The 23,957-nt window shown below is 40.9% G+C and overlaps 1 protein-coding gene across 1 annotated transcript in view; it reads left to right on the top strand.

The window, feature by feature from the left end:
* TRPC5 (transient receptor potential cation channel subfamily C member 5) overlaps positions 1-23,957 on the top strand; it is a 200,280-nt gene that overhangs the window by 100,090 nt on the left and 76,233 nt on the right. The window contains exons 3-5 of the mRNA XM_001101078.4: positions 8,730-9,066; positions 10,408-10,547; positions 15,401-15,723. Of these exons, the coding sequence (XP_001101078.1) occupies positions 8,730-9,066; positions 10,408-10,547; positions 15,401-15,723 (800 nt within the window). The remainder of the gene's footprint in view (positions 1-8,729; positions 9,067-10,407; positions 10,548-15,400; positions 15,724-23,957) is intronic.

Genomic DNA, 23,957 nt, shown 5'->3' with positions numbered 1-23,957 from the left:
GACTAGAAGACTTCATATTGTTAAAATGGTAATATTCTCCAAATTGTTCTTACCTTTATGGTTAACTGATTTTCAGCAAGGGTGTCAAAACAATATAATGGGGAGATAGTAGTGTTTTCAAAAAATAGTGCTGGGACTAATGGATATCCACATGCAAACGAATGCAGTTGGGCCTCTGCCTCACAAAATATGCAAACATTAATTCAAAACGGATTAAATACCTAAATATAAAAGCTAAAGCTATCAAACTCTGAGAAGAAAACAATGGTGTGAGTCTTTGTGACCTTGGATTGGGCAATGATTTCTTAGATGTGACAACAGTAAGTCTGTCAGATTAGTATCTATGTAGGTTCAGTGAAAACCAACCATGGATTCGAGTTGTTATACTATATAACCCTATACATATACACATACATACAATATACATAGAAGTATTATTACTTTGCCTTTATAACAAAACCCAATTTATAATTTTCAGCATTTATAATGTTTCAGTTTATAATTTCAGCTTAAAGCAAAGAGATTTTAGTTCCCAAAGTTGGGGAAAATGACAAAACAGTAAGGGAAGAAAGAACCAGGCCTTAGTGCCGTATATTTTTCTCTTGAGAATGTAAGGCAGAGTCTCATTCTTTCCAGAGCACTTTATTATATTTCACTTACAGACCTAATTTTCTGTGTCAAAGTATAATTCCCATGCAGAAGCTCTAACCTAAAAACGCCAAAAAAAAAAAAAAAGTTGTCTTCATTGTACAAACATATGCATCACTTTAACGAGATAAGGGAACAAAATTTAGAATTCAAGCTAAGTAAGAATACTGTTTCAATGAACATGCCCCTAAAATAAACCAGCATTAGCAGTTAATTTACGCGTCTAGAAAATCTCAGTTCCCACCAGTAAAAATATCCTCAGTGACTAGTGCACCTTGAAAAAAATCTGGCATACTAAATAAATAATGTTCATGTGGGAGCCAGGAGCTGGGTAAGCCTTGCCTTCAGACTACTCTGTGACTACAAAAATAAAGCCTGCACTTTTGGAACTAATAAGCCTTCCCTTGTCAGTATCATAAAGAGTATTGCCCAACTAAACTTTTCTCCCACTGGTTCAGTAGTTACTTATTTCTACCTAAGCACTTACCTTCCGATTTTACCCAAGTATTTAAAATCGAAAGAAAAAAGCATTATATTTCAGCACTACTTCACCCAATTACAAAATGAGTCATTATTTTTAGCTTCAAGTCACAAAAAAAATTGACAGGTTTTACATTAAAGTTAAAAGTTGCTAAAAGTTACCATTATAACCTGTAATTAAAACGGCTAAACATGAATTTGCATGCAAGGTATACAAAAACACTAAAAAGTGGTTTTCTTAAAAATTATAAGAAGGCATAAAAATGTACATTTTGCTTAAAAAATTGTCTTAAAATTAAATAAAATAAAGTGGATGGTTTAAGCAAATTATATAGACACTATAAAAACTAATCCTGCAAATAAAACTGTGTGTGTAAACATATTAACTAAACTCAAAAGAATATTATATTTCTTTTCTGTAAATTAAACACTAAAATAAAAGCACCACAAAGTTTTCTTAAAATGCTAATCTACTCTTTAGCAAAACTTGTCAAGGGTTATAACGGGTATGTAAAAATCTTACTTCATGGTCAAACTGGTTAAAATTAAACAAAATTATCTATAAGGTTTCATTAAAATTAAGGTTAACATTAATAGCAAACTAAGGCAAGGGTAAAATTTAACTTTCTCTCTTAAATACAATTTTCATATAATTGAAAATGTTCATAAATGGTTTTTGGTTTTCCAGATTGTTATCTCATCATTTTGGCAAAACAAAACAAAACAAACAAACAGAAAAACAACTTATGATAATCTGAAGTTCTATTTCATAATTACAAAGGTTTTAAATTTTAAATGTATTTAACAGCCTTCTCAAAATCAAACTTTACTTTCAAGGTTGTTTTTCCTAACCCCTGGCTTTTGGGTGCTGCACAGGACCCCTGAACCACCCAAAGAGGTAACCAGGATTATTTGGCAACATAAAATTGCCAAAATAATGTCTAATACATTATATTTTAGGGAATATTATTAACATATGTTCCAAAACTGTATGGAATGTCTAAGGTTCTTATGTCTGAATATGTGCTATTAATCACAATTAAAGTTGTTATGTTGGGTTATTGTAAACCACAAAAATAACCAAATTTCTTTGTCAATTGTGTTTCTATCCGTATCCAAACTGGACATTTTGTTATTTACAGACTATTGTTATTTTGTTTTAATTCTCTTCAAAATATTGTTTGTATTCAAGCTGTGGAACTTTAACAAGTGCTCTCAAATGTGGGTTACTCATAACAACAACAAAACACACAGAACTCATAAAAAGCTAAAATGTTTATAAATATCAAGCAAAACAAAGGTTAATAAAATGGAATAAACTAATAAAAAACAAAAACAAATGTTTACCTTTTACTTAGAACACTGCTAATCTTTATCTTATTTTTCAGAGTCAAGAACACTTGTCTTAAGCTAGCTACAGCCTTTAACAACTACGTAAAGTATACTCCTGTGAATAGAATTTAAAGCATGTTTGTTTCTCTCTGCCTAGTTCCTCTAGAATTTAAAAACTAGTTATATGTAGGCCCGGCACGGTGGCTCACGCCTGTAATCCCAGCACTTTGGGAGGCTGAGGCGGGCGAATCATGAGGTCAGGAGATCAAGACCATCCTGGCTAACACAGTGAGACCGCGTCTCTACTAAAAATACAAAAAAAAAAAAAAAATTAGCCAGGCGTGGTGGCAGGCGCCTGTGGTCCCAGCTATTTGGGAGGCTGAGGCAGGAGAATGGCGTAAACCCAGGAGGCGGAGCTTGCAGTGAGCTGAGATCTCACCACTGCACTCCAGCCTAGGCGACAGAGCGAGACTCTGTCTCAAACAAACAAACAAACAAAAAACTAGTTGTAAGTATACTTAAATTACGATATAGTTGTTTGCATCAGTGCAATAAGAATCTATTTTATTTTCTAACAGAACACAATTTAAAAAAAAAACTGGTTATTTTACCAAGGCTTTGACTGCAACGGTGTGCTCTCCTTTAAGGAATCAAACTTGACTTATGGAGCCGATAAAACCCTTGGAAACTGGCCTCATATTTTGTGTACACAGTCCCTGTACAGGGTTTCTGATCTGTAGTAAGTAAAGAATGTCATTTTCTGACAGGCCAGGAACCCCCAAGTTATCTTAAAACCTCAAGAAGAAACGAATTCACCCGACTCATAGGTATTTAATGGTACAAATCCATGTCTGAGTTTGGCTTTAACAAGTCTTATCTCAAATTCCTTCTATGTAACAGAGTTCCATCAAAGCCGATTTAAAAGGCCTGTGTAGCAAGTAATTATTCTTGCTGCACTGTATACAAATAAGCCAAATATAATAAAGCAAACCAGTCCTACTGTAATTTGTCTTTTAATAAAAATAGGAAACCAAAAAGTAAAAATTATGTTTCAAAACCTATAGCACACCTGTTGTTAAATTCTAGTCTTGCCTAATGTTTTTCAATTTTTATTATCTTCTACAGTTTAAATTATAAATTTTATTATCTAGTTTAAATTATATCTGTTACCGAAATTGACTCCTCAATACATCACACTCAAGTCAAAGCCTATAAAAAGCTGAGAAAGCAACCTCTAACAGCCCAGAAAAACGTCCTAACAACGTAAAAAAAAAAAAAAAAAATCTTAAGCTGGAAATCATAAAAGCCAACAGAATCATGGCCATTTCACAGACAACTATCCAAAAACATCTACAAACGGTGTTGCTCCTGCAGTCAATCCAAGACCAAAAACCTATCTGCCTCAGCATCAGCAGGAAGTAGCCAGAAAGAACACGTCGCCCCTTGTCCTTTTATAACTATAGGGTCTGGAATGACAGAGCAGGACCACCATCATCTCAGACAAACACCGCCACTTTAAGTTCCAGCTGCCTTTCCAGCTTCATGCATTTCAAGGAAATCACTTCTTTTCTAACTACAAGCAGCCAGAAAAGAGCAGACAGTAAAACACAGATAAGATGGCTGGGGCACAGAGCAAAGCAGGGGAAAGTCTCTTGGGGAACTGCCAAACTTCACCCTCATACAATGGGCCCCAGTAAAACAGTAGGCCTTAATAAGCACATTCCTTTCCCTTCAGGTACACTAAGATAGGGAAGCTAAAAGCAGACTCCAGGGATATGCCTGCAGCTGCAGAAAGATGTAGGGGAACAGACATACAACTCTCCCTCCCAGATAAGCACAACAAAGAAACACAGAAGCAGTCCAAGCCTCTGATAAACTCTCCCACCCTGAATCCTTAAAAACTCTTAGTCTGTAAGAGATTGCGGCTTCTGGCCTAACTCGGTCAGACGTCCCTCCCAGGTTGAAAATAAACCTGTTGACTGTGGAGCCGACCTTCTTGTTTCTCTCCTCTTTCCTTAATTCCTTACAACAACAAAAACTACAAATTGGACTTCATTAAAATAAAAAAACTACTGCTCCAGGCTCTGGACACTTTGGCTTTTTGTGCAGTGAGGCATCTAGTGGGTACACACGCTGCAGTATTTCTTGCCGTTCTTCTTTCGGAGGCGTTCTTAGAATTGACTAGAGATTGATTACATAACCGGTCAAATGCGAACTGCAGTGTGCAAGCAGAATCAGGATTGTGCTTTCAAAGCTCACAACTGTGTTTAGATGAGATACTACATGGTGGCTTAATAAAAATTTCCTTTATCATATTCTAATTGCAGTTTGTTCTGCCAGAATCCACACCACCCTACACTACTTCTGTCAGATATAAAAATAGAAGATAAAAACCTGTCCAACTTTAAAATTGCCCAGCTTGAGCCAAATTGAAAATCAGAGCAGAGGCATTGAAGATAAAGGTTGGATGGTATATCCACTATTAAAAGAAGCTTCACTTCTGCATTTGTTCCTTTGCAGAAAGTGATTTCTGGGGTTGGAGTTCTTGGGAATACATAAGGGGAAGTCACATGAGGTCATCAAGACCATTACTGAAGAGCTCTAAATGTCTGTTTGGTTCAGGCTGATGCAGTAGCATAGGACAGAGATTGGCAAACTACAATTTGCTGCCTGTTTGTGTGAATAAAGTTTTATTGGCACACAGTTAAGCCCATTCATGTACATATTGTCTATGGCTGAGTTTGCACTGCAACAGCTGAGTTAGGTAGCTGCACCAGTGACAGTGTGGCCTGCAAAGCCTAAAGTACTATGTGGCCCTTGACAGAAAAATTTGCCAATCCCTGCCAAATAACATCAGTATTTGATGTCAATCTGGATATCTCCATTTAGATGTCTCATAGACAAATCTAGTTTGACAGATTTAAAAAGGTATGCACTTCCATAAACCTGTTTCATCTTCAGTGTTCCCTCTCTCAGTTAATGGCACTACCATCACCAATTCACCTGAATGAGAAGCCTCCCTCCCCTCTACCTCCTGCACCCCATCCATTACTCCATTCCCCATCCATCAGCACAGCCTGCCAATTCTACCTCCTCACTGCGTTTCAAATCTGACCACGTCTCTCTATTTCCACTACCATTTCCTTAGTCTAAGTCACCATCATTTTGTTCAAGACTGGCAACAGTTTTCTAACTAATCTTTCTGCCTCTAGTTTTGACCGCCCTCTGCTTCTAATCTATCCTCCACCCAGTAACCAGAAGGATCTTTTCAACATCTAAATCTAATTTTCTTACATGCATAATAATATATGTAGCTAAGATTTAATGAGCCTTTACTATGTGCCAGGCATAGTTCTAAGCACTCTGTATGTAGTAACTGATCTTAATCCTCACACCAACCCTATAAGGTAGATATTATCATCTCCATTCTTTAGAGGAAGACATTAAAACAGAGTAGAACTTGTTCAGTTACACTGTTAGTAAACAATAGAGTCAGTTGTAACTGCTTTATTATACTACTCTACACACACACACACACACACACATACACACACTCACACTACTTATGGCTTCTCATTGCTCTTAAAATAGTCCATACTATGGTTATTTATTTATTTATTTATTTTTGGAGATGGAGTCTTGCTCTGTTGCCCAGCCTAGAGTGCAGTGTGCAGTGGCGCAATCTCGGCTCACTGCAACCTCCACCTTCTGGGCTCAAGCGATTCTCCTGCCCCACCCTCCCGAGTAGCTGGGATTACAGGCACACACCACTACACACAGCTAATTTTTGTATTTTTAGTAGAAACGGGATTTCATCATGTTGGCCAGGCTGGCCTCAAACTCCTGACCTCAAGTGATCTGCCCTCCTTGGCTATTATTATTATTATTATTATTATTATTATTTGAGACAGGGTCTCACTCTTTTGCCCAGGCTGGAGTGCAGTGGCACGATCTCTGCTCACTGCAGCCTCTGCCTCCTGGGTTCAAGCGATTCTCTTGCCTCAGCCACCTGAGTAGCTGGGATTACAGGTGCACGCCAACATGCCCCGCAATTTTTGTATTTTTAGTAGAGACGGGGTTTCACCATGTTGGCAAGACTGGTCTTGAATTCCTGGCCTCAAGCGATCTCCCCGCCTCAGCCTCTCAAAGCGCCAGGACTACAGGCATGAGCCACCGTGCCCAGCTGAGTCCATACTATTTTTAATGGCCAAAGACCATCGTCTTGATCTTCTCTAACCCCTGTTTACCTCTCCAGCCTGGTCACTTGTCATTCACAGCCTTGCAATTTAAGCTGCAGCCACCCCGACTACTGTAGCCCCCCACACACAAGACAGGCTCTTTTTCACCTCTATGCCTTAGTCATGTGATCGTCTCTGCTCTGGCTGTTTACTCTCTTTTCTTCTCCTCTCCCACACCTAGGCAACTGTTGCACATCTTTTAATGCTCCAGGCAGGTATCACCTGCTCCAGGAAGCCTTCGCTAATCGATCCAGATTTGTCCCTCCTTCGTGCTCCAATTATGACATGGTCATATCGTTTTCGGTGCCCTTACTATACAATTGTGTAACTCTCCTTTTGTGCTTCTGTTTCCCTCGGTAGAATGTGAGCTCCCAGCAGTTCTTCTGCTGCAAAGGTCTTGCTTTATTGTTTGACTTTTCTGTATTTTCTTGGACTTCATCATCCCAGCCTTTGGCATAGGCTACTATGGCCAAAAAAAAAAAAAAAAAAAAAAAAAATAGGTAGAAAGGGACTATAGGATTTTGTCTTTTTGTGTATGAATGTGTGGAAAGGAAGTGTGAGGACATAATGGAGATCATGAATATGTTTGGAGGAAATGAGATCACAGGATGAAAACATTTTAGAGTTTATTTTTGGTAGTTTCATACCAGTAATCTTCATTAGGACAGGCTAGACCCCAAAATATATAATGGCTCTAACACAACAGAACTTTCTCCGTGATGTAACAGTCCAAAACAGGTATTCTTGTTCAGCAGGCTAGTTCTGCTAACACAGTTACTGAGGGACGGGGGCTGACAGAAGCCCCTAGATCACGCCAGGTTATCACATCCCAGTCAGTCAGAAAAGGAAAAGAACATGGAGGAGCACACATGGGAGACTTCTATAGGCCAGGCCAAGTAGTGCCACACAGCATTTCCTACAGTGAGAAATTAGTCATGTGGCCACACCTCACTGCAAGGGAGCCTGGGTAATGTAATCCAACTATGTGCTCAAGGAGAAGAAGAATGGTTTCTTTGTACTAGTAAGCTAAATGGTGCAGCTCTGTTTAACCTGTCCCATGGGAAGCTGGGATTGTCAAATGTAGGCAGTATTTAAAATCATAGTTGACAGTTGAGCTCCCTGTTGAGTCACTCACCAGGAAGTAGCAGCTGGATAATGATTTGCAATGCTGATGATTCCTTAATTATTAATCACTGACACTTTGTAGATTGCCTTCGAGTAAAATCCCAGCTGGGTTAGTATGCAATAGCATAATGCCAGCCCCCCAATATTTTTTCCTCTTTTGCATGTCTAGACTAGAGACGGTGTTAAATAGATGGCACAGTAGCAACCTGATTCATTACAAGCTAACCAAGAGGTGCTCAAAACAAAATCAAGAATAATAAAACAAAATATAAAAGGGAACTCATTTTCATTTCAAACCCTAGCTACAGGCATGGGTTTATTCCCTGCCAGTTTATGTTTGCCCAAACAGAGTGCACATTGATGATGACCTCACGTAGACTAAGGGAGTGAGCAGATGTGAATCAACTTGAAATGAATTATCTCCATGGTTCTCTGCTAAAAGGCATATAAGATCCCAGGAGAGTTTGTAAAACAGCTACCCAGGCTCTACTACCTCCTCCATCCCCACCCCAGAGTCTCATTTAGTGAGTCTGTGGAAGGACGTGGGGATTTAGATTTTTTAATATTCCCTGGATGATTCTGATATAAAACCAGGTTTGAGGAAACACAACTGTGACAGGGTAGGAGGGACAATAGGAAGGCATGCCAAAGCACGAACCAGACAGAGTGATTTTGTTTTAATATATTAAAAAATAATGAACACTAAGGAAAATCTAGTTCCATATTTTGACATGTAGAGCCATCTCTGGGGTTAGATGCATTCACAGGAACCTAGAAAACAGGCCTCTTCTGGGGATGGGCCATACAACCCCTTGCCAGAACTGACTGTAAACTAGGAGAGGTATTATGATGGTAGACTTTCTCCTGGACATTCCAGATGCCTAACTTGTTTTCTTCTTTTCCCAGTTTGTTGCTCAGCCCAACTGCCAACAGTTGCTTGCCACCCTGTGGTATGACGGCTTCCCTGGATGGCGGCGGAAACACTGGGTAGTCAAGCTTCTAACCTGCATGACCATTGGGTTCCTGTTTCCCATGCTGTCTATAGCCTACCTGATCTCACCCAGGAGCAACCTTGGGCTGTTCATCAAGAAACCCTTTATCAAGTTTATCTGCCACACAGCATCCTATTTGACCTTCCTCTTTATGCTTCTCCTGGCTTCTCAGCACATTGTCAGGACAGACCTTCATGTACAGGGGCCTCCCCCAACTGTCGTGGAATGGATGATATTGCCTTGGGTTCTAGGTGAGTCAAAGGGACCAGGAGCTATGGCCAGACTGCCTGATAGTCCTGTTTAAATAAACTACTAGAACAGGCAGTCAGACTAGCTCTGAGCTAGGGTACCCCCAGCCCACCCCCATGCAGTGTGGTAGTCCTTTCTTGGGAGTCTCAGAAATGTAGTTCCTTCTGTCCCAGACCCTGGTCATTCAATATTGCCTGGTCCATGGTGAGATTGGCAGTACACCTAGGGCTTGCTTTTGCTAATCTAATATCTTCAAGGACAGAGAAGCTGTCTGTCAGTTATTCTAGAGACAAAGCCAAGTATCAGTCAGGACAGGCCTCAAGTAAGGTAGGCAGAGCAAGTGCTGATCAGTCTATTCAATGCACCTTTTCCCATAACTAAGGGACACATGAATCTGCTAATTTCTCATAGCTACTCCACGTGACTCAGTTCTTGTTCAAGGTCTACATTCTATTTGGACACTGATTTCACAACCAAGGGGGAATTCACACACATCATGGTAAAAGCAGCCCTACCAGCAGTCTCCAGGCATAATTAGATTGCACTGGAGTCTCCAGCACACGGCCATCTTCTAAGTCCTTGCTACTCGAACTGTGGTCCCCAAACCAGCAATACCAGTACCACCTGGGAGATTATTTGACACACAGAACCTCAGGTGCCACCTGAGATCTGAATTTTAACATGATCTTCAGATAATTCACATGTACTTTAAAGTCTGAGAAAGTGCTGCCCTAGACCACAACCACACCTTTTACTATTTTCTTTATTTCAAGGCTGAAGAAACATCCATGTCATCAGGTAAAATTTTACAACACTTCTACTTGATGAAAGAAAAAAGGGGGAAAAAATGAGTTATAAATTATGTTGGGCCCCATTGCCTAGCTTTAGCCCCAACATCTGGTAATTTGATCTATGATCAGCTTGCTCACCTCAAAACACATTGAGAAGTTTTCTTTCCTGAACCTAGTGGAAAGTAAGGACTATGGGATAATACTGATCTAATTAATTTATTGATGAAATTACTCCCATTCCAAAATGGAAAGAAAGTAGAAACAGGCACCCAAAATTGCAACAGCATTTCAGTAACTATAGTAAAAATGCTAAGAGTAGTACCCAGAAAGTATAACATATGGGCATTCTCAGGAAAAGCCTACCAAGTTTGGCAAGTTCAAAACTGGGAGGTGGAGTAGGAAAGCAAGTGATTATTGTCTCTCAAGGCTTCACTCCACTGAGACCCTAATTCATTCCTTAATTCCATCCTTATTCACTTCGAGGGGGGGATCCTTCTATGATGAACAGGGCTGACCCTATGTAGAAATAAACTGTTTGCCTCCATTATTCAGGTTTCATTTGGGGTGAGATTAAGGAAATGTGGGATGGTGGATTTACTGAATACATCCATGACTGGTGGAACCTGATGGATTTCGCAATGAACTCCCTCTACCTGGCAACTATTTCCTTGAAGATTGTGGCCTATGTCAAGGTAAATTGGAATGTCTGCCATTTTTCCTACACAGCGATTTTGACTACATTAAGCTTTTGCACTGAGAGCATAAAAAGTTTTGAGAAAAAGTGATGATGATGATGGCTCAATCCATGTGGGAAATTACCATATAAACAGACATTCTTTCAGTGGTTTGTAAGCAGTGTCCACCTACGCAAAGAAAGTGGAAAATGGAACAATTTGCAAATGAATCATTAGCTTCTGAGGCTTTCAGGATAAAGGGGTCTTCAGCTTTCAGTGTTTAAGTGCTCCCTACGATGTCCTTGCCAACATAATGGCCCAATGATGCTTGCATGGGGCTGGGGCAGAAAATTCACTGAATTCACTGTCTTCAAAAGCTTCTCTTAATCCTTGTCACCTCATTAAAAAGGGCTACTTTATATATGTCTAATATTATTCTCTCTGTGACATAATCATTAGTAATTCTTCCTCCCTGTGGGGTCATACAAAACAAGACTGTTTCTTCCTAACAATGCTTCTGATATGACATCATCTCTCCCTAACCCTCTGAGTTGTCTCTTCTCAAAGCTAAACATTCCCATTTCTCTCAACTGCTCTTCATATAATGACAAGTAGCGGAATCCCAGACATTTGACTACAGGTGGCATAGACTTTTAATAGCTTCTTCCTTGCTCATCACTTCCACCACCAGGATAACCACTCAAGCAGTTATAAATCCAGCATTTTTAGTATCACCCAACCTGTGCTTCTCTACCAATTCAGATGTATACACACACACACACACACACACACACACACCCCACCTTAATGCTTTTCCCTCACAATATTCAGCTCGAATTATCCTGAAAAAAACTTTATGTCTGACGTCTTACTTTGGGTAATCACAGGCTCTAAGTTCAGGTCTGGTGCTTATTAAATCATGGGATTGCTGTCCTCCTTGTAGCCTGAGTTAAACTTCTCCATCATGCTGACAATTCAGTCTCCAAGATTGTATAGTCAGTCATGCTTTTTGGCTCTAAATTCCACATTAAGGACTTTTAGAATGGAAATATGGCTGTCCCCCAAATCTCCAACAACTTAGTTTATTTTTGTATCCCTAATATGCATATTGCATAAATTTTAAGACCTTGGGAGTTATGTAGAGCATGCATATTGAATGCAGTCATGAAACATTTTTGAAAGGAGCCCAAGAGTAGGCCCTATACATGTGGTGATCATTTAACACATACTTACAACTTCCTTAAGAGAAAAAGCTGGTGAGGAAAATGTTTGAATCCCTAGTTAATGTGCCTGGGTGAAATCCATGTCATTCTGGCACTCTGCTGACTAAGTAACACTGTTAAGTAAAGGGAAAAGTTCTTCCTTTGGAAATGGTATTTATACACTGGAGGGACCATAAATTATCAATCTAGAAATTGGTGGGTTTTGTTTAAACAGGAAAGCTTAGAATAAATGATAAAGAAAAGGATTAACATTTGGGGATATGAAAAATGTATCTGTAGATTCTCAACATTAGCTAATCACATGACCTGTCCGACTTTACTGGAGAGGCTTCCAAAGAGTTAGATACTTCTCCATCACAAAATATAAGGATAAATCTGCTCTATTAAGCTGGGTAAATGCCCCTTAACTGGCAAACACTTTATTCAAAGGAGACCTTTGCCAAGAAGTTGGAGTCCTTCCCAAAAAAGAATTTACAAAGCAAGACAGGCCACATGCAAAATTTGGATTTGCAATGAGAATTTATAAATGAGGATAATCAGATCTACCCATCCACAGAAGTCCAGGCTGGATGACTTTCCCCAAGCAGGCTGAGCCAACTTCTATGAGGCAAAGCCATAAGAACTGCTCCACAGGCTCCTTGAACCTTTTTCAATCACCATGGTACTGAAGCAGTACAGAAGCACCAAGGAATGAGCTGGTTTTAAAGATCATTTATTTTATTAGAGTGCAAAATTAGTCAACAATATCTCTTCCACTTCACATGATCTAAAGCAAGAACCAAAAAGCACACATCAAAATACTCAAAAGGAGCAAATATATATAAGATTGACCCTTGTTGCCCCCAGATGATTCCACAAATGGAGAATAACCATTCTTTGCTTTTCTAGGATACTACCACCTAGATCTATTCCACCACTGCCTCGTTTCCATGTGTGCCAAGTAAATCTGGACTATGCTACCCACTGAGTTAATGGCCTTTTTTTCAGTCAGTGCTTAGCGAAAGACATAATAACACCCCCCTCAAATTCTTATTACTATTGAGTCCCCACATTGAGCTGTTCCTCTTCATGTTTTGCTTTAGGGTTTATAAAATGCAATTTACATCCTTTGAAAGGCAAGAAGGCCAATTTTCTAACTGCATTCCATTTCAAAGGATGTAAGAAAAATCACTTGTCTCCAAATATTACTAACTCAAGAGTCAGGAGATCTGAATTTAATTCCCAATCTCATACGCATGAGCAGGATTACCATAGGCAATCCCTCTACCTTTCTGAGCTGTAGATTCTGCCTCTGATAAATAAGCAGTAGATTAAACTAGATCAATGGTGCTCAACCTTTTAAAATTTTTTCCTCGTGTTAGCACATCTTTAAGCAAAAACTCACACAGTAATCCAATATATAAAAAAGCCCAAAGGACTGAGTTTGGCTTGAGGAATGAGTCTTCTAAGCCTCCACTTTGGCTTCCACAGTAGCTATGAGATGCCTCCATTAAACCCCCAGGCTCTAAGGAACACAGTTTAAAACCACCGTGTTAGATCAGGTGTCAACAAACTATGGTCTGTGGGCCAAACCTGGCCTTCTGCCATGTCCATGTGGTTGCATATTGTCTAGGGCTGCTTTAGGATTACAAAGGAAGCATTGAGTAGTTGTGATGGGAACCATGGAGCCCACAAAGCCAAAAATATATACTATCTGGTTCTTGACAGAAAAAGTTTGCCAATCTCTGTGCCAGATGAGTTCCATGTTTATTCCCTGCACATACATGCTATATCTTTCTCCAAAGGTGCAAAGTATCTATGTTCAAAGTATAAATTTGCCACGAGAATCATGTTTTACACTTCTGAGTGTTCCACAAATTCAGATTCACCATCCCATGGGCAGCAGACATCCCTGAGGTTACAGTTCCAAATGAGGAGAGAGAAAACCCCAAATTATGAGCTATACATGTTCCAGTTGGTGATTTCTAGTTTTAAAACATAGGTCTGTTTTGTTATCAGCAAAGAGACTATCTTTCACATATACCTCAAACCTTTAAAAGCTAATCTATCATCTGTGCTGTGATGTCAACTATCATATAAGTAACATTTAATAGAAATAGTGCAAGACTGAGTGTCTGGAGACCTGTGGATTACTTCTTGCTGGCTCTGCCACTGACTTGCTGTGTGATCTTTAGCAAGTCACTCTGCCTATCTGGATTTCTTCCATTTGTGAAACAGGCATAACCGTTCCTACCCCTCACAATAATGCAGTGCATGTTTGTTGGGGGAGGAAAAATGTAGAAATATAAGATTTGGCGAAGAGTACATAAAACTGATTGGCCACCTAAAGCCTATCTGAAGCAGAAGTACAAATGTGGCATGGTTTCTCCAAGCTCCTCTGACAGTGAAGAATATTGGATACACACAAGTGATTTTAACCGCACCAGTTTCCTCAGTTGTTGGAACTGAAGCACATTTTAGAAATGCTAACAATATAATTTGGCCCCCAGTGCAACATTTTCTCAGGAAAGTTGTTTACATTTAGTCCTGAGAAATTGTGATATTTAAATGTGAGCTCAAGGCAATATGCTTCAAATTAAATTCCAGGCAAAATCTACTTCTGTCTTGGGAAGGTAATAAGTAATTCCTTGTATTTCCATAACATCTCCACTTATGGAGTACACAGACTTTTGCATATGGATACAGAATCACAAACATGTGCAGTGGGTAGGAGGCATTATCCTCATTTTATGGTGAAATTAAAAGATACAGGCAGTTTTAAGTGACAATGCCCAAATTGGAGCTCAGATCTCAGGATGAAGTCATCTTTCTACAAGGCTACTCCTAATGTGCCGGGAGCTGGAAACCTGGAATGGGTAACCAACCCAATAAGTAATGGTTCTTCCCCTCCTTCAAGCCCCTGGTTTTTCATGTGTGCTGAAGGAACATTCTAACTTACAGGGTTGTCAAATGAACTGTAAAATACATCCATACACCACTGTGTGGGGCAGTACTAAATTCATTACCTGAAAGGTTGACATGCCATTTGCAGTAGTGTAGAATACATTACAGCCTGCTAAAAATTCAGCAGAAAGCTCCAGTGAGTGGCTCCCTAAGGATCCTCCATCAGCCCCAAACTGCAGTCAGCAAGGATATGAGAATGAACACTGCATACCGAGAAGTCTGCTTCTACCCCTTGTCTTTCAGTAACAGCAGGTTGTCCATGGTGCTCAGAGCCCAATGAGGGCTTGAGGAAGTCCATTTGATTTGAAACCTTTAGGAAGCAGGGTGATTTTTCCCCACTACCTTGGGCATACTAGTGCCTCTGTCTCGGTGACACTCCCCAATAATCTGGTAAACCCACAGTTAGAAAATGTCTATTGATAAACCACAGGAGGTTGCTCCAGATGATTGATCTAAAATGTATTCTTCTGCGTGTACATCCTAGGTATATATGTGGATGGGAGTGGGAGGAAGAGAGTTGTTAGCAGCACATATTAATTGGGTGGGGCGAGAAAGACAAATAGTGTCATGCATGGGGCCTGTTGCATAATGAAAGCTTGATGCATATTTTGGTGGCTTTGTTTGGGTATGGAAGGAAGGAAAAAAGGGAAAGTTTTAAAAATGCTCACTGTACCTCTCATCTTGTGCACTTGTTATTTCTTTCAGTATAATGGTTCTCGTCCAAGGGAGGAATGGGAAATGTGGCACCCGACTCTGATTGCAGAAGCACTCTTCGCGATTTCCAACATTTTAAGTTCGTTGCGTCTCATATCCCTGTTCACAGCCAACTCCCACTTAGGACCTCTGCAGATCTCTTTGGGACGCATGCTGCTTGATATCCTCAAATTCCTCTTTATCTACTGCCTGGTACTACTAGCTTTTGCCAATGGACTGAACCAGCTTTACTTCTATTATGAAACCAGAGCTATCGATGAGCCTAACAACTGCAAGGGGATCCGATGTGAGAAACAGAACAATGCCTTCTCCACGTAAGAGAATCCCCTTTCCTTTTTTATCGTTTTCTTTTTTTTTTTTTTTTTTTTTGCCATTTTTCCGCTTTTTCCATTTTTGTCTTGTTTTCAGCCTACAGTTTCATCACTGTCACTTGACTGTGAAGGCAGTGCTCACTGTGGATCCACCCAAAGGGTCAGAGGTGGAAGAATGTTCTTCTCTTGCTACAGGGTACTAGGAGACGAAGTGAAGTTAGGTGAGGTAGGAAAGAAACAAGCACACACATGGGATTCCAGGAAGTCGTCTAAAGAGTTGGTTCTGAACTACGTTGGTAGCATTACATATTTTTAAAAGAATTACTTGGGGTGAGGTAGATAATTCCTCACTCAAAATGTGGCACCAAGGTAATGAAACAACAAAGCTATTCCTCTGAATGAGTGGCTACCAAAGCTAACTTAACTATTGTGAATCAAGGAAGAATGCAAACATATCTTAATGCACCCCCATTCATAGGTGTAATCTCGAGAGGGGACAGGCTGAAGGTAGGACTAGAATCCACTCTCCTGCTACATTAATTTAAGGTTTCAGGTGGGCCAAGTGGAACCCAGCACTAATTAGAAATGTCCCAGGACACAAGAGATAACTCATGATTCTGTCCACAAGTCCACTGCCTCTGAACACATGGAACTCCTGTGCCTTTGCTTAGTACTGTCAAGACCTACTTTTCGGGGGACCTTCAAGCCTTCAGAATGGCTTTCATTTTCTGATAAATCAATGCTAGAGGAAATAGACAAGAGAAAACAAATAAGTACATGTCAGGCTGTTAGGAGCTGTCCTGGGCTGACCCTGAACTCAGTGTTCTACACCTTGTCCATCTCCACCCCTACTTCTGGAGAGTGCAACTCATCACTGGTATTCATAGCAATGACCCCAAGGTCATACAAGATTCTTAGTCATTAAACTAAGATACAATTGTTTCCTTACAACTCCATAAACCAACACAGTTCAGTGGACTTGGAGATTCTAGAAATATGCTCCACAACAAAGGCCAGAGAAAAAAAGCACTGTTTCATTGATAGAGAAAAACAAAAAACAACAACAACAACAACAAAAAACAGTGCTCTCTAGCTGATTCTCGTTATTTGTCTCTAGCAGCATTTCCTAAAATGGATTCACACAAACCACAGCTCAGTGGCATGTTAATAGACAGGAGAATGGAATCTATGATTAAACCTCCTGCACTAGGCCATGCTCCTTGTCTCTCTTCCCGAAACTCAGGGCTAAATCTTGGGTGGGAAACCAGATTCATGTGCAAGGAGAAGGGGTCCAAAATGGGTTGACGGAGAGATAGTGCTGCTTTGGTTAAGCCAACCAGGAGTGCATAACATCAGCTTATCAGCTTCCTAGTGCCTCTTGACTAGGAATGGCTTCCTCTCCTGCATTACTCTAGAGACAGAACTCACAGCAACCTATTTTCAACATAGAGAGCAATTGTGTAGTGGCTTGAGCACCAGGAGACTGCATTTGTTCCCATCAAAGTGTTCAACAGAATTAAATACATGAATGAGAGGTGCCTTTCAGGAGGTCAGGTCCCTGCCAATTATGCTCTCACGTGCACTCTGCTGAGGAAATTTATGAAATGCCTCCTTGCAAGTTTGTAGTGATTATTAACACCCCTGTTGCCAACTGACATTTTGCTCCTATCACTTGCCTAGCAGTGATGATTGAAAAGAATGGGCACCTGTCATACACAAAATTATATCTTGGGGTGTCAGATATGAAGAAGCATTGTCATGGTCGGGCCAAATCAGCAGTAATGTTACCTCAACTTTCCCTCTATCAGTTGATTTTTTTCCTCCATAAAAGGCTGCTTTCTTTTAAATGCCTCAACTCAGGCATTCATTCATTCATTCGAGACTGAGTCTTGCTCTGTCACCCAGGCTGGAGTACAGTGGCATGATCCCAGCTCACTGCAACATCTCTCTCCCAGGTTCAAGCAATTCTTGTGCCTCAGTCTCCTGAGTAGCTGGGATTACAGTTGCCCGTCACCATGCCTGGCTAATCTTTATATTTTTAGTAGAGATGGAGTTTTGCCATGTTGTCCAGGCTGGTCTCGAACTCCTGACCTCAGGTGATCCACTCGTCTCAGCCTCCCAAAGTACTGGGATTACAGGTCTGAGCCACCGCACCTGGCCTCAGGCATTTATCATACCTGTTAAAATACACGTTACTCAGCCAGGGAGTAAGAAAGATTCTGCTTTTAGAGAAGGGGATAGTTTGTTTATGTATCTAGTGGAAAGTTTGGTACCTGCTTATTGTCCTCCTTTTCCTTCTGATTCTCCAGAGATGCCATTGCTTTTCTTCCACATAAAAAAAGAAAAAAACAGGCCAGGTGCAGTGACTCAAACCTATAATCCCAGCACTTTGGGAGGCCGAGGCAGGAAGATCACCTGAGGTCGGGAGTTCAAGACCAGCCTGGCCAACATGAAGAAACCCTGTTTCTACCAAAAATACAAAATTAGCCAGGCGTGGTGCCACATGCCTGTAATCCCAGCTCCTCGGGAGGCTGAGGCAGGAGAATCGCTTGAACCCGGGAGGCGGAGGTTGCAGTGAGCTGAGATCCCACCATTGCGCTCCAGCCTGGGCAACAAGAGCAAAACTCCATCTCAAACAAACCAAAAAAAAAAAAGAGTTTTCATGGAGTGGCTCTTCAGAATTGGCAGTTACCACATTCTGTTCAATTTAACCAAACTGGCTTTTTTTTTTTTTTCTAGCGAAGGATCAGTTTTAAACAAACATTGGGATACCAATACAGACAACTTGAGACAGTATTTGTATATTTTAATCAGTGTAGCTGTGTGCTTCTGCTCCTCAAGAACTGGATCCATACAGGATGTGTGCCATCTGTCCTCTTGAGGTTCAGGACATTCTAAATTGAATATTTCACGGTTTGGGATGGCATCCAGAAGTTTTCCCTGTAACTTTATGTTTTGTATTATGTCAAATGTTATGGCAGGGCCCAAATAGCATAGCCACAAGTTTGGTTTATGTGGGCATAAAACTCTAACCAAACTCCAGACATAGGGAGTCATTTGGAGAAAGCCTGTATGTGGTATTTTAACCCAATAAAGTTTATGAGGGAAAAGGGGAGAGGAAGCAAACATAAAGCGGGTAAAGCGTAGAGCATCTTTTATATCTCAGGCGTGGCTTCTTCAGTGGACCAAGCTGCAATGCAGTATTGACATGACAGAGCCTCTACTTCTGTCTCAGAATGGCTCCAAATGATTTCTGTACTGCAAAATAAAGCCAAATTGTGGGGAAAAAAATAAAGAGAAAGGAAGGGAGGGAGGGAGGGAGGGAGGGAGGGAGAGAAGGAAGGAAGGAAGGAAGGAAGGAAGGAAGGAAGGAAGGAAGGAAGGAAGGAAGGAAGGGAGGAAGGGAGGAAGGGAGGGAGGGAGGGAGGGAGGGAGGGAGGGAGGGAGGGAGGAAGGGAGGAAGGGAGGGAGGGAAGGAAAAAGAAAAAAAATCTTTTCTCCTTAGGCATACAATTTAAGGGAAACTCACTGTCTTTGCTGACAACCACATGACAGTACTGCTGGGGGTTTGAGTTTGGTATTGCATACTGGGAATACGTGGCCTTCATCTGCTGTCAAGAGAAATAATTAGAAAGACATTATCATTCTGAAGGCACAGGACTTGTGAGAGAAAAAGAAGCTAACTTGTTCCAGCCCTCACCTCCTGAATACACCTGGCTGTTTCACAGGCCCTTCAAATACAGGATGTCCACAACTAAATTCCTTATCCCTTATCTCTGTATATTCACTTCCAACCTATATCCCCTTTAATTCCTCATCTCATTAAATGACACTAACCAGACTCCCCCCTCATGAAACACATCATCAAGTATGTCACTCAGCCCAATCAGTTCTACTTCCAAAATATCTCTTGAATACCTCTCTCTCTCTCTCTCTCACACACACACACACACACCACACACACACACTCATCCAACCATCCTGGTTCAGGCCTAAATTATTTCTCCCAAGGACTGTGGCAACAGACTCTTGACTGGTCTCCCTGCCTCCAATCTGGTCTTCTCTCCAAACAATCTCCCACCTACTATGCGGAAGTTTCTTTCTAAATACCCGTTGCATCCTGGCCCCCACTGGCTTCATGCCTGCCAGAATATCTGAATCTTCTCCATAAAATCCTGCCTCTTTACCATAACACACATAACACACAGGGCCTGGTAATCTGACTCTTGCCTCTCCGGTCTTTTACCGCTCTCCTCCTTTGTCAACATTTTGCTGTTCTCCAACTACAGGAAAGTGTCTTAATCCTTCAGACCTTTGTGCATCACATGCCATTCCCTCTGAATGGAATACCCACCCTCGCCTGGCCAGCCTGGCAAACTCATACCCATCTTTTCAGTTGATGGCAAAGGACTACCTGCTCTAAAGCCTTTCTTACCCACTCTAACCCCACTCTCAGCTGCAGGCTTCTTCTAGAATGCATGTTTCCCATGGCATTCTAAACACATCTCCATTATGTTACATAAACTGTTGTATTTCAGACATTTGTGCCTCTCTCTCCCACCAGACTGAGACTCCCATCTTAGTAAACTTTGCATCTGCCATAGAGGGGCCTAAGACATGACGGTGCTCAACATGGCTACTGAACAATTGAGTGAAAAGACGAAGACGACGTCCAAAAGCAATCCTCTTTTTAAGCTTTTTATTTGGAGATAATTTTAGTTACATTGTAATTGTAAGAAATAATAGAGAAATCTGTAAATCCTTCACCCATTTTTCCCAGGCGTAACATCTTGCATAGCTGTAGCACATTATCACAACCAGGAAATCAACACTGATAAAATCCAGTGTCCTTATTCAGATTTCACCAGTTTTCACGGGTATTTAGAAAGAAACTTCCGCACACGTGCAAGCCATTTACAACAACATACATGGGCCTAAGAGTAATCTTGTCTTTAATTATAGATAATCTACTTCTGCTTCTGTCCACCCTGCCCCCCAGGGTGACTGAAGTATCTGGCCAGTCGTGTCACTCTGCTGATCCACTTTGAGCTTACTTTCAGCAAAAACCCTTGGCCTTTCTCCTACCTCTCTCATCCTGTACTTGGGCACTTGGCCCAAGAGCAACGCTCTACATTGATCCCTACATATTTCATCTCATTAGTTCCAGCCCCTTGCTCCAAGGTGTTGAAGTCTTTCTGAGTCTTTATCCTGTCATCCAGTTTATCAGCTTTCCCTCTAGTCTTGTGTCATCTGAAGATCTAAGAAGCATGCCATCGATTTCCATCCAAAGCATTGAAAAAAGTGTCAGGCAGGCTTGGTATTCGCTGGGTGGAATATTGGGCAGCTATTAAAATGATACGCATGAAGACTCTGTATATACATTAAAAAGTGTCTAAACCCAAAATGTGTAATTTTTTTAAAATCACAGAGATTGGGCTGGGCCCTGTGGTTCACACCTGCAAACCCAGAACTTTGGGAGGCCGAACCGGGCAGATCACTTGAGGTCAGGAGTTCGAGACCAGCCTGGCCAACCTGAGGAAGCCCCGTCTCTACTAAAAATACAAAAATCAGCCAAGTGTAGTGGTGGACACCTGTAATGCCAGTTACTTGGGAGACTGGGGCAGGAGAATTGCTTGAACCCGGGAGGCAGAGACTGCACACAGTGAGCCAAGAGGGCTCTGTTGCATTCCAGCCTGGGCAACAGAGTAAGACTCCGTCTAAAAAAAATTTTATATATATCTATATATACACACACACACACACACACACACACACAGATAGATAGATGTTAGATAGATAGAGTGATAGATAGATCAATAGATCGATCCCAGGCTGAGAGGGTGGCTCACACCTGTAATCTCAGCACCTTGGGAGGCTGAGGCGAGTGGATCACCTCAGGTAAGGAGTTTGAGACCAGCCTGGCCAACATGGCAAAATCCCGTCTCTACTAAAAATACAAAAATTAGCTGGGCATGGTGGCATGAGCCTGTAATCCCAGCTACTCAGGAGGCTGGGACAGGAGAATCACTTGAATCCGGGAGGCGGAGATTGCAGTGAGCTGAGATCGCGCCATTGTACTCCAGCCTGGGCATCGCATAGAGACTCTGTCTCAAGAACAAACAAGCAAACACTAGAGATTGTATAAATTATGATCGCAACTATGTACAATTAGATATTCAAATGAATAATCTATAAAGACAAAGGAATGTAAAATAACAATGTGGAAGATTTAATAATAATAATGAAAATAATCAGCATTTACTGAGTGCTAGGAACGGGCACTATTACAAACCAGCTTTTCATGAATTAATTCATGTAATCCTCACTACCATGCTATCAGGTAGACAGTGTTGTTCTTACCCATTTTACAGATAGGGAAACCAGAGTACAATGTAGTTAATCAGGCTGTCCCGAATTGCATAGACAGTAAGTAGCAAAGACAGGATTTCAATCCAGGCATGCAAGCTCCAGTCTGTACTTTTACCTAGGGATACAGGTGTAAGTCTGGTTTTGTAAAGGTACATAAGATTTGTTGTATACAGCTGCAATAATCATGAATACATGAAAAACTAAATAGGACAGAGCCGTGACCTAGCAGTCCACTGCGACCTTCTTCAAGGCTATTACCATTCATTTGTAGCTACTTCTACTTAATCAGTGGTGATTTCTCCACCCATCATTCAGCCAATATTTTCCTATCTTACTAACATGGATACACATGTAGTTCCCATCAAACACTCTTCTTTTTGTTCTGGTCAGGTCATAAAGGTTCTTATTGGTTATCTCTGGCTTTTCCTCCTAATTCCAGTCCATATCCTTCCCAATGCTATTATCACAGGATGGTGTTACTCATTTGTACTTTCTTTGGTTATGTGTTTCTCCTGTCATCTTTTATAGACTCCTTCAATAAACATTTCTTCAACAATTCCTATGTACCAGGCAATGAGGATACCTAGGAAGATGGAATCCTTATCCTTAAGAAGTTCATAGTCTAATGGGGAATGCAAATAAACAATTAGAATAGCTGCTATTATTAATGCTTACCATATGCAAAGTACTTTAAAGTGCTGAGCACTTTACATGCAGTATGTTAGGTTATACAGTTATGAGGTTACATGTGTGGGCTTCAGAGTCAAAAGAGCTGGGTACAAGTTCTACCTCTGATACTTCCTGCCTGTGTGACCACTCTGTGCCTCAGTATCTCATCTGAAAAATAGAAGAACAATAGTCGCTACTTTATAGACATATAGCCAAATATAATATAATCAGCCCTTCATATCTATGTCTTTTGCTTCCATGGATTCAACCATCTGTGGATCAAAAGTATTTTTTAAAAAATGAATGGTTGCATCTGTACTGAATATGAATAGACTTTTTTCTGTCATTATTCTCTAAATAATATAATATAGCAACTATTTACATGGCATTCACACTGTATTACCTATCATAAATAATCTAGAGATGTTATAAAGTATATGGAATGGGCCAGGCATGGTGGTTCATGCCTGTAATTCCAACACTTTGGGAGGCTGAAGCAGGAGGATCACTTGAGGCTAGGAGTTCAAGACAGGCGTGGGCAATATAGCAAGACACCTGTCTCTCCAAAAACTGTTGTTGTTGTTGTTGCTTAGTTTTTTGTTTGTTTTTTGTTTTTGAGATGGAGTCTTGCTTTGTTGCCCAGGCTGCAGTGCAGTGGCACGATCTCGGCTCACTGCAAGCTCCACCTCCCAGGTTCACACCATTCTCCTGCCTCAGCCTCCCAAGTAGCTGGGACTACAGGTGTCCGCCACCACGCCCGGCTAATTTTTTGTATTTTTAGTAGAGATGGGGTTTCACCGTGTTAGCCAGGATGGTCTCAATCTCCTGACCTCGTGATCCACCCAACTTGGCCTCCCAAAGTGCTGGGATTACAGGCGTGAGCTGCTGCATTTTGAAAACGTTAGCTGGGTGTGGTGGTGCATGCCTGTAGTCCTACCTACTCAGGAGACTGAGGCAGGAGGGTCACTTGAGCCCAGGAGTTCAAAGCTGCAGCAAGCAATAATTGTGCCACCACACTCCAGCCTGGATGACAGAGAGATCTTTTCTCTAAAAATAAATAAATAAATAAAAATAAACAATCAAAATGAAAAAGTATATGGGAGGATATGTGCTTACATTATACATAAACACTATGCCATTTTATATAAGGAACTTGAGCATCCATGAATTTGGGTATCTGCAGGAGGTCCTGGAACCAA

Source organism: Macaca mulatta, chromosome X (assembly GCF_049350105.2).
Source record: "Macaca mulatta isolate MMU2019108-1 chromosome X, T2T-MMU8v2.0, whole genome shotgun sequence".
NCBI classification, from domain to species: Eukaryota; Metazoa; Chordata; class Mammalia; order Primates; family Cercopithecidae; genus Macaca; species Macaca mulatta.
This window is presented reverse-complemented; position numbering and strand designations above follow the sequence as displayed.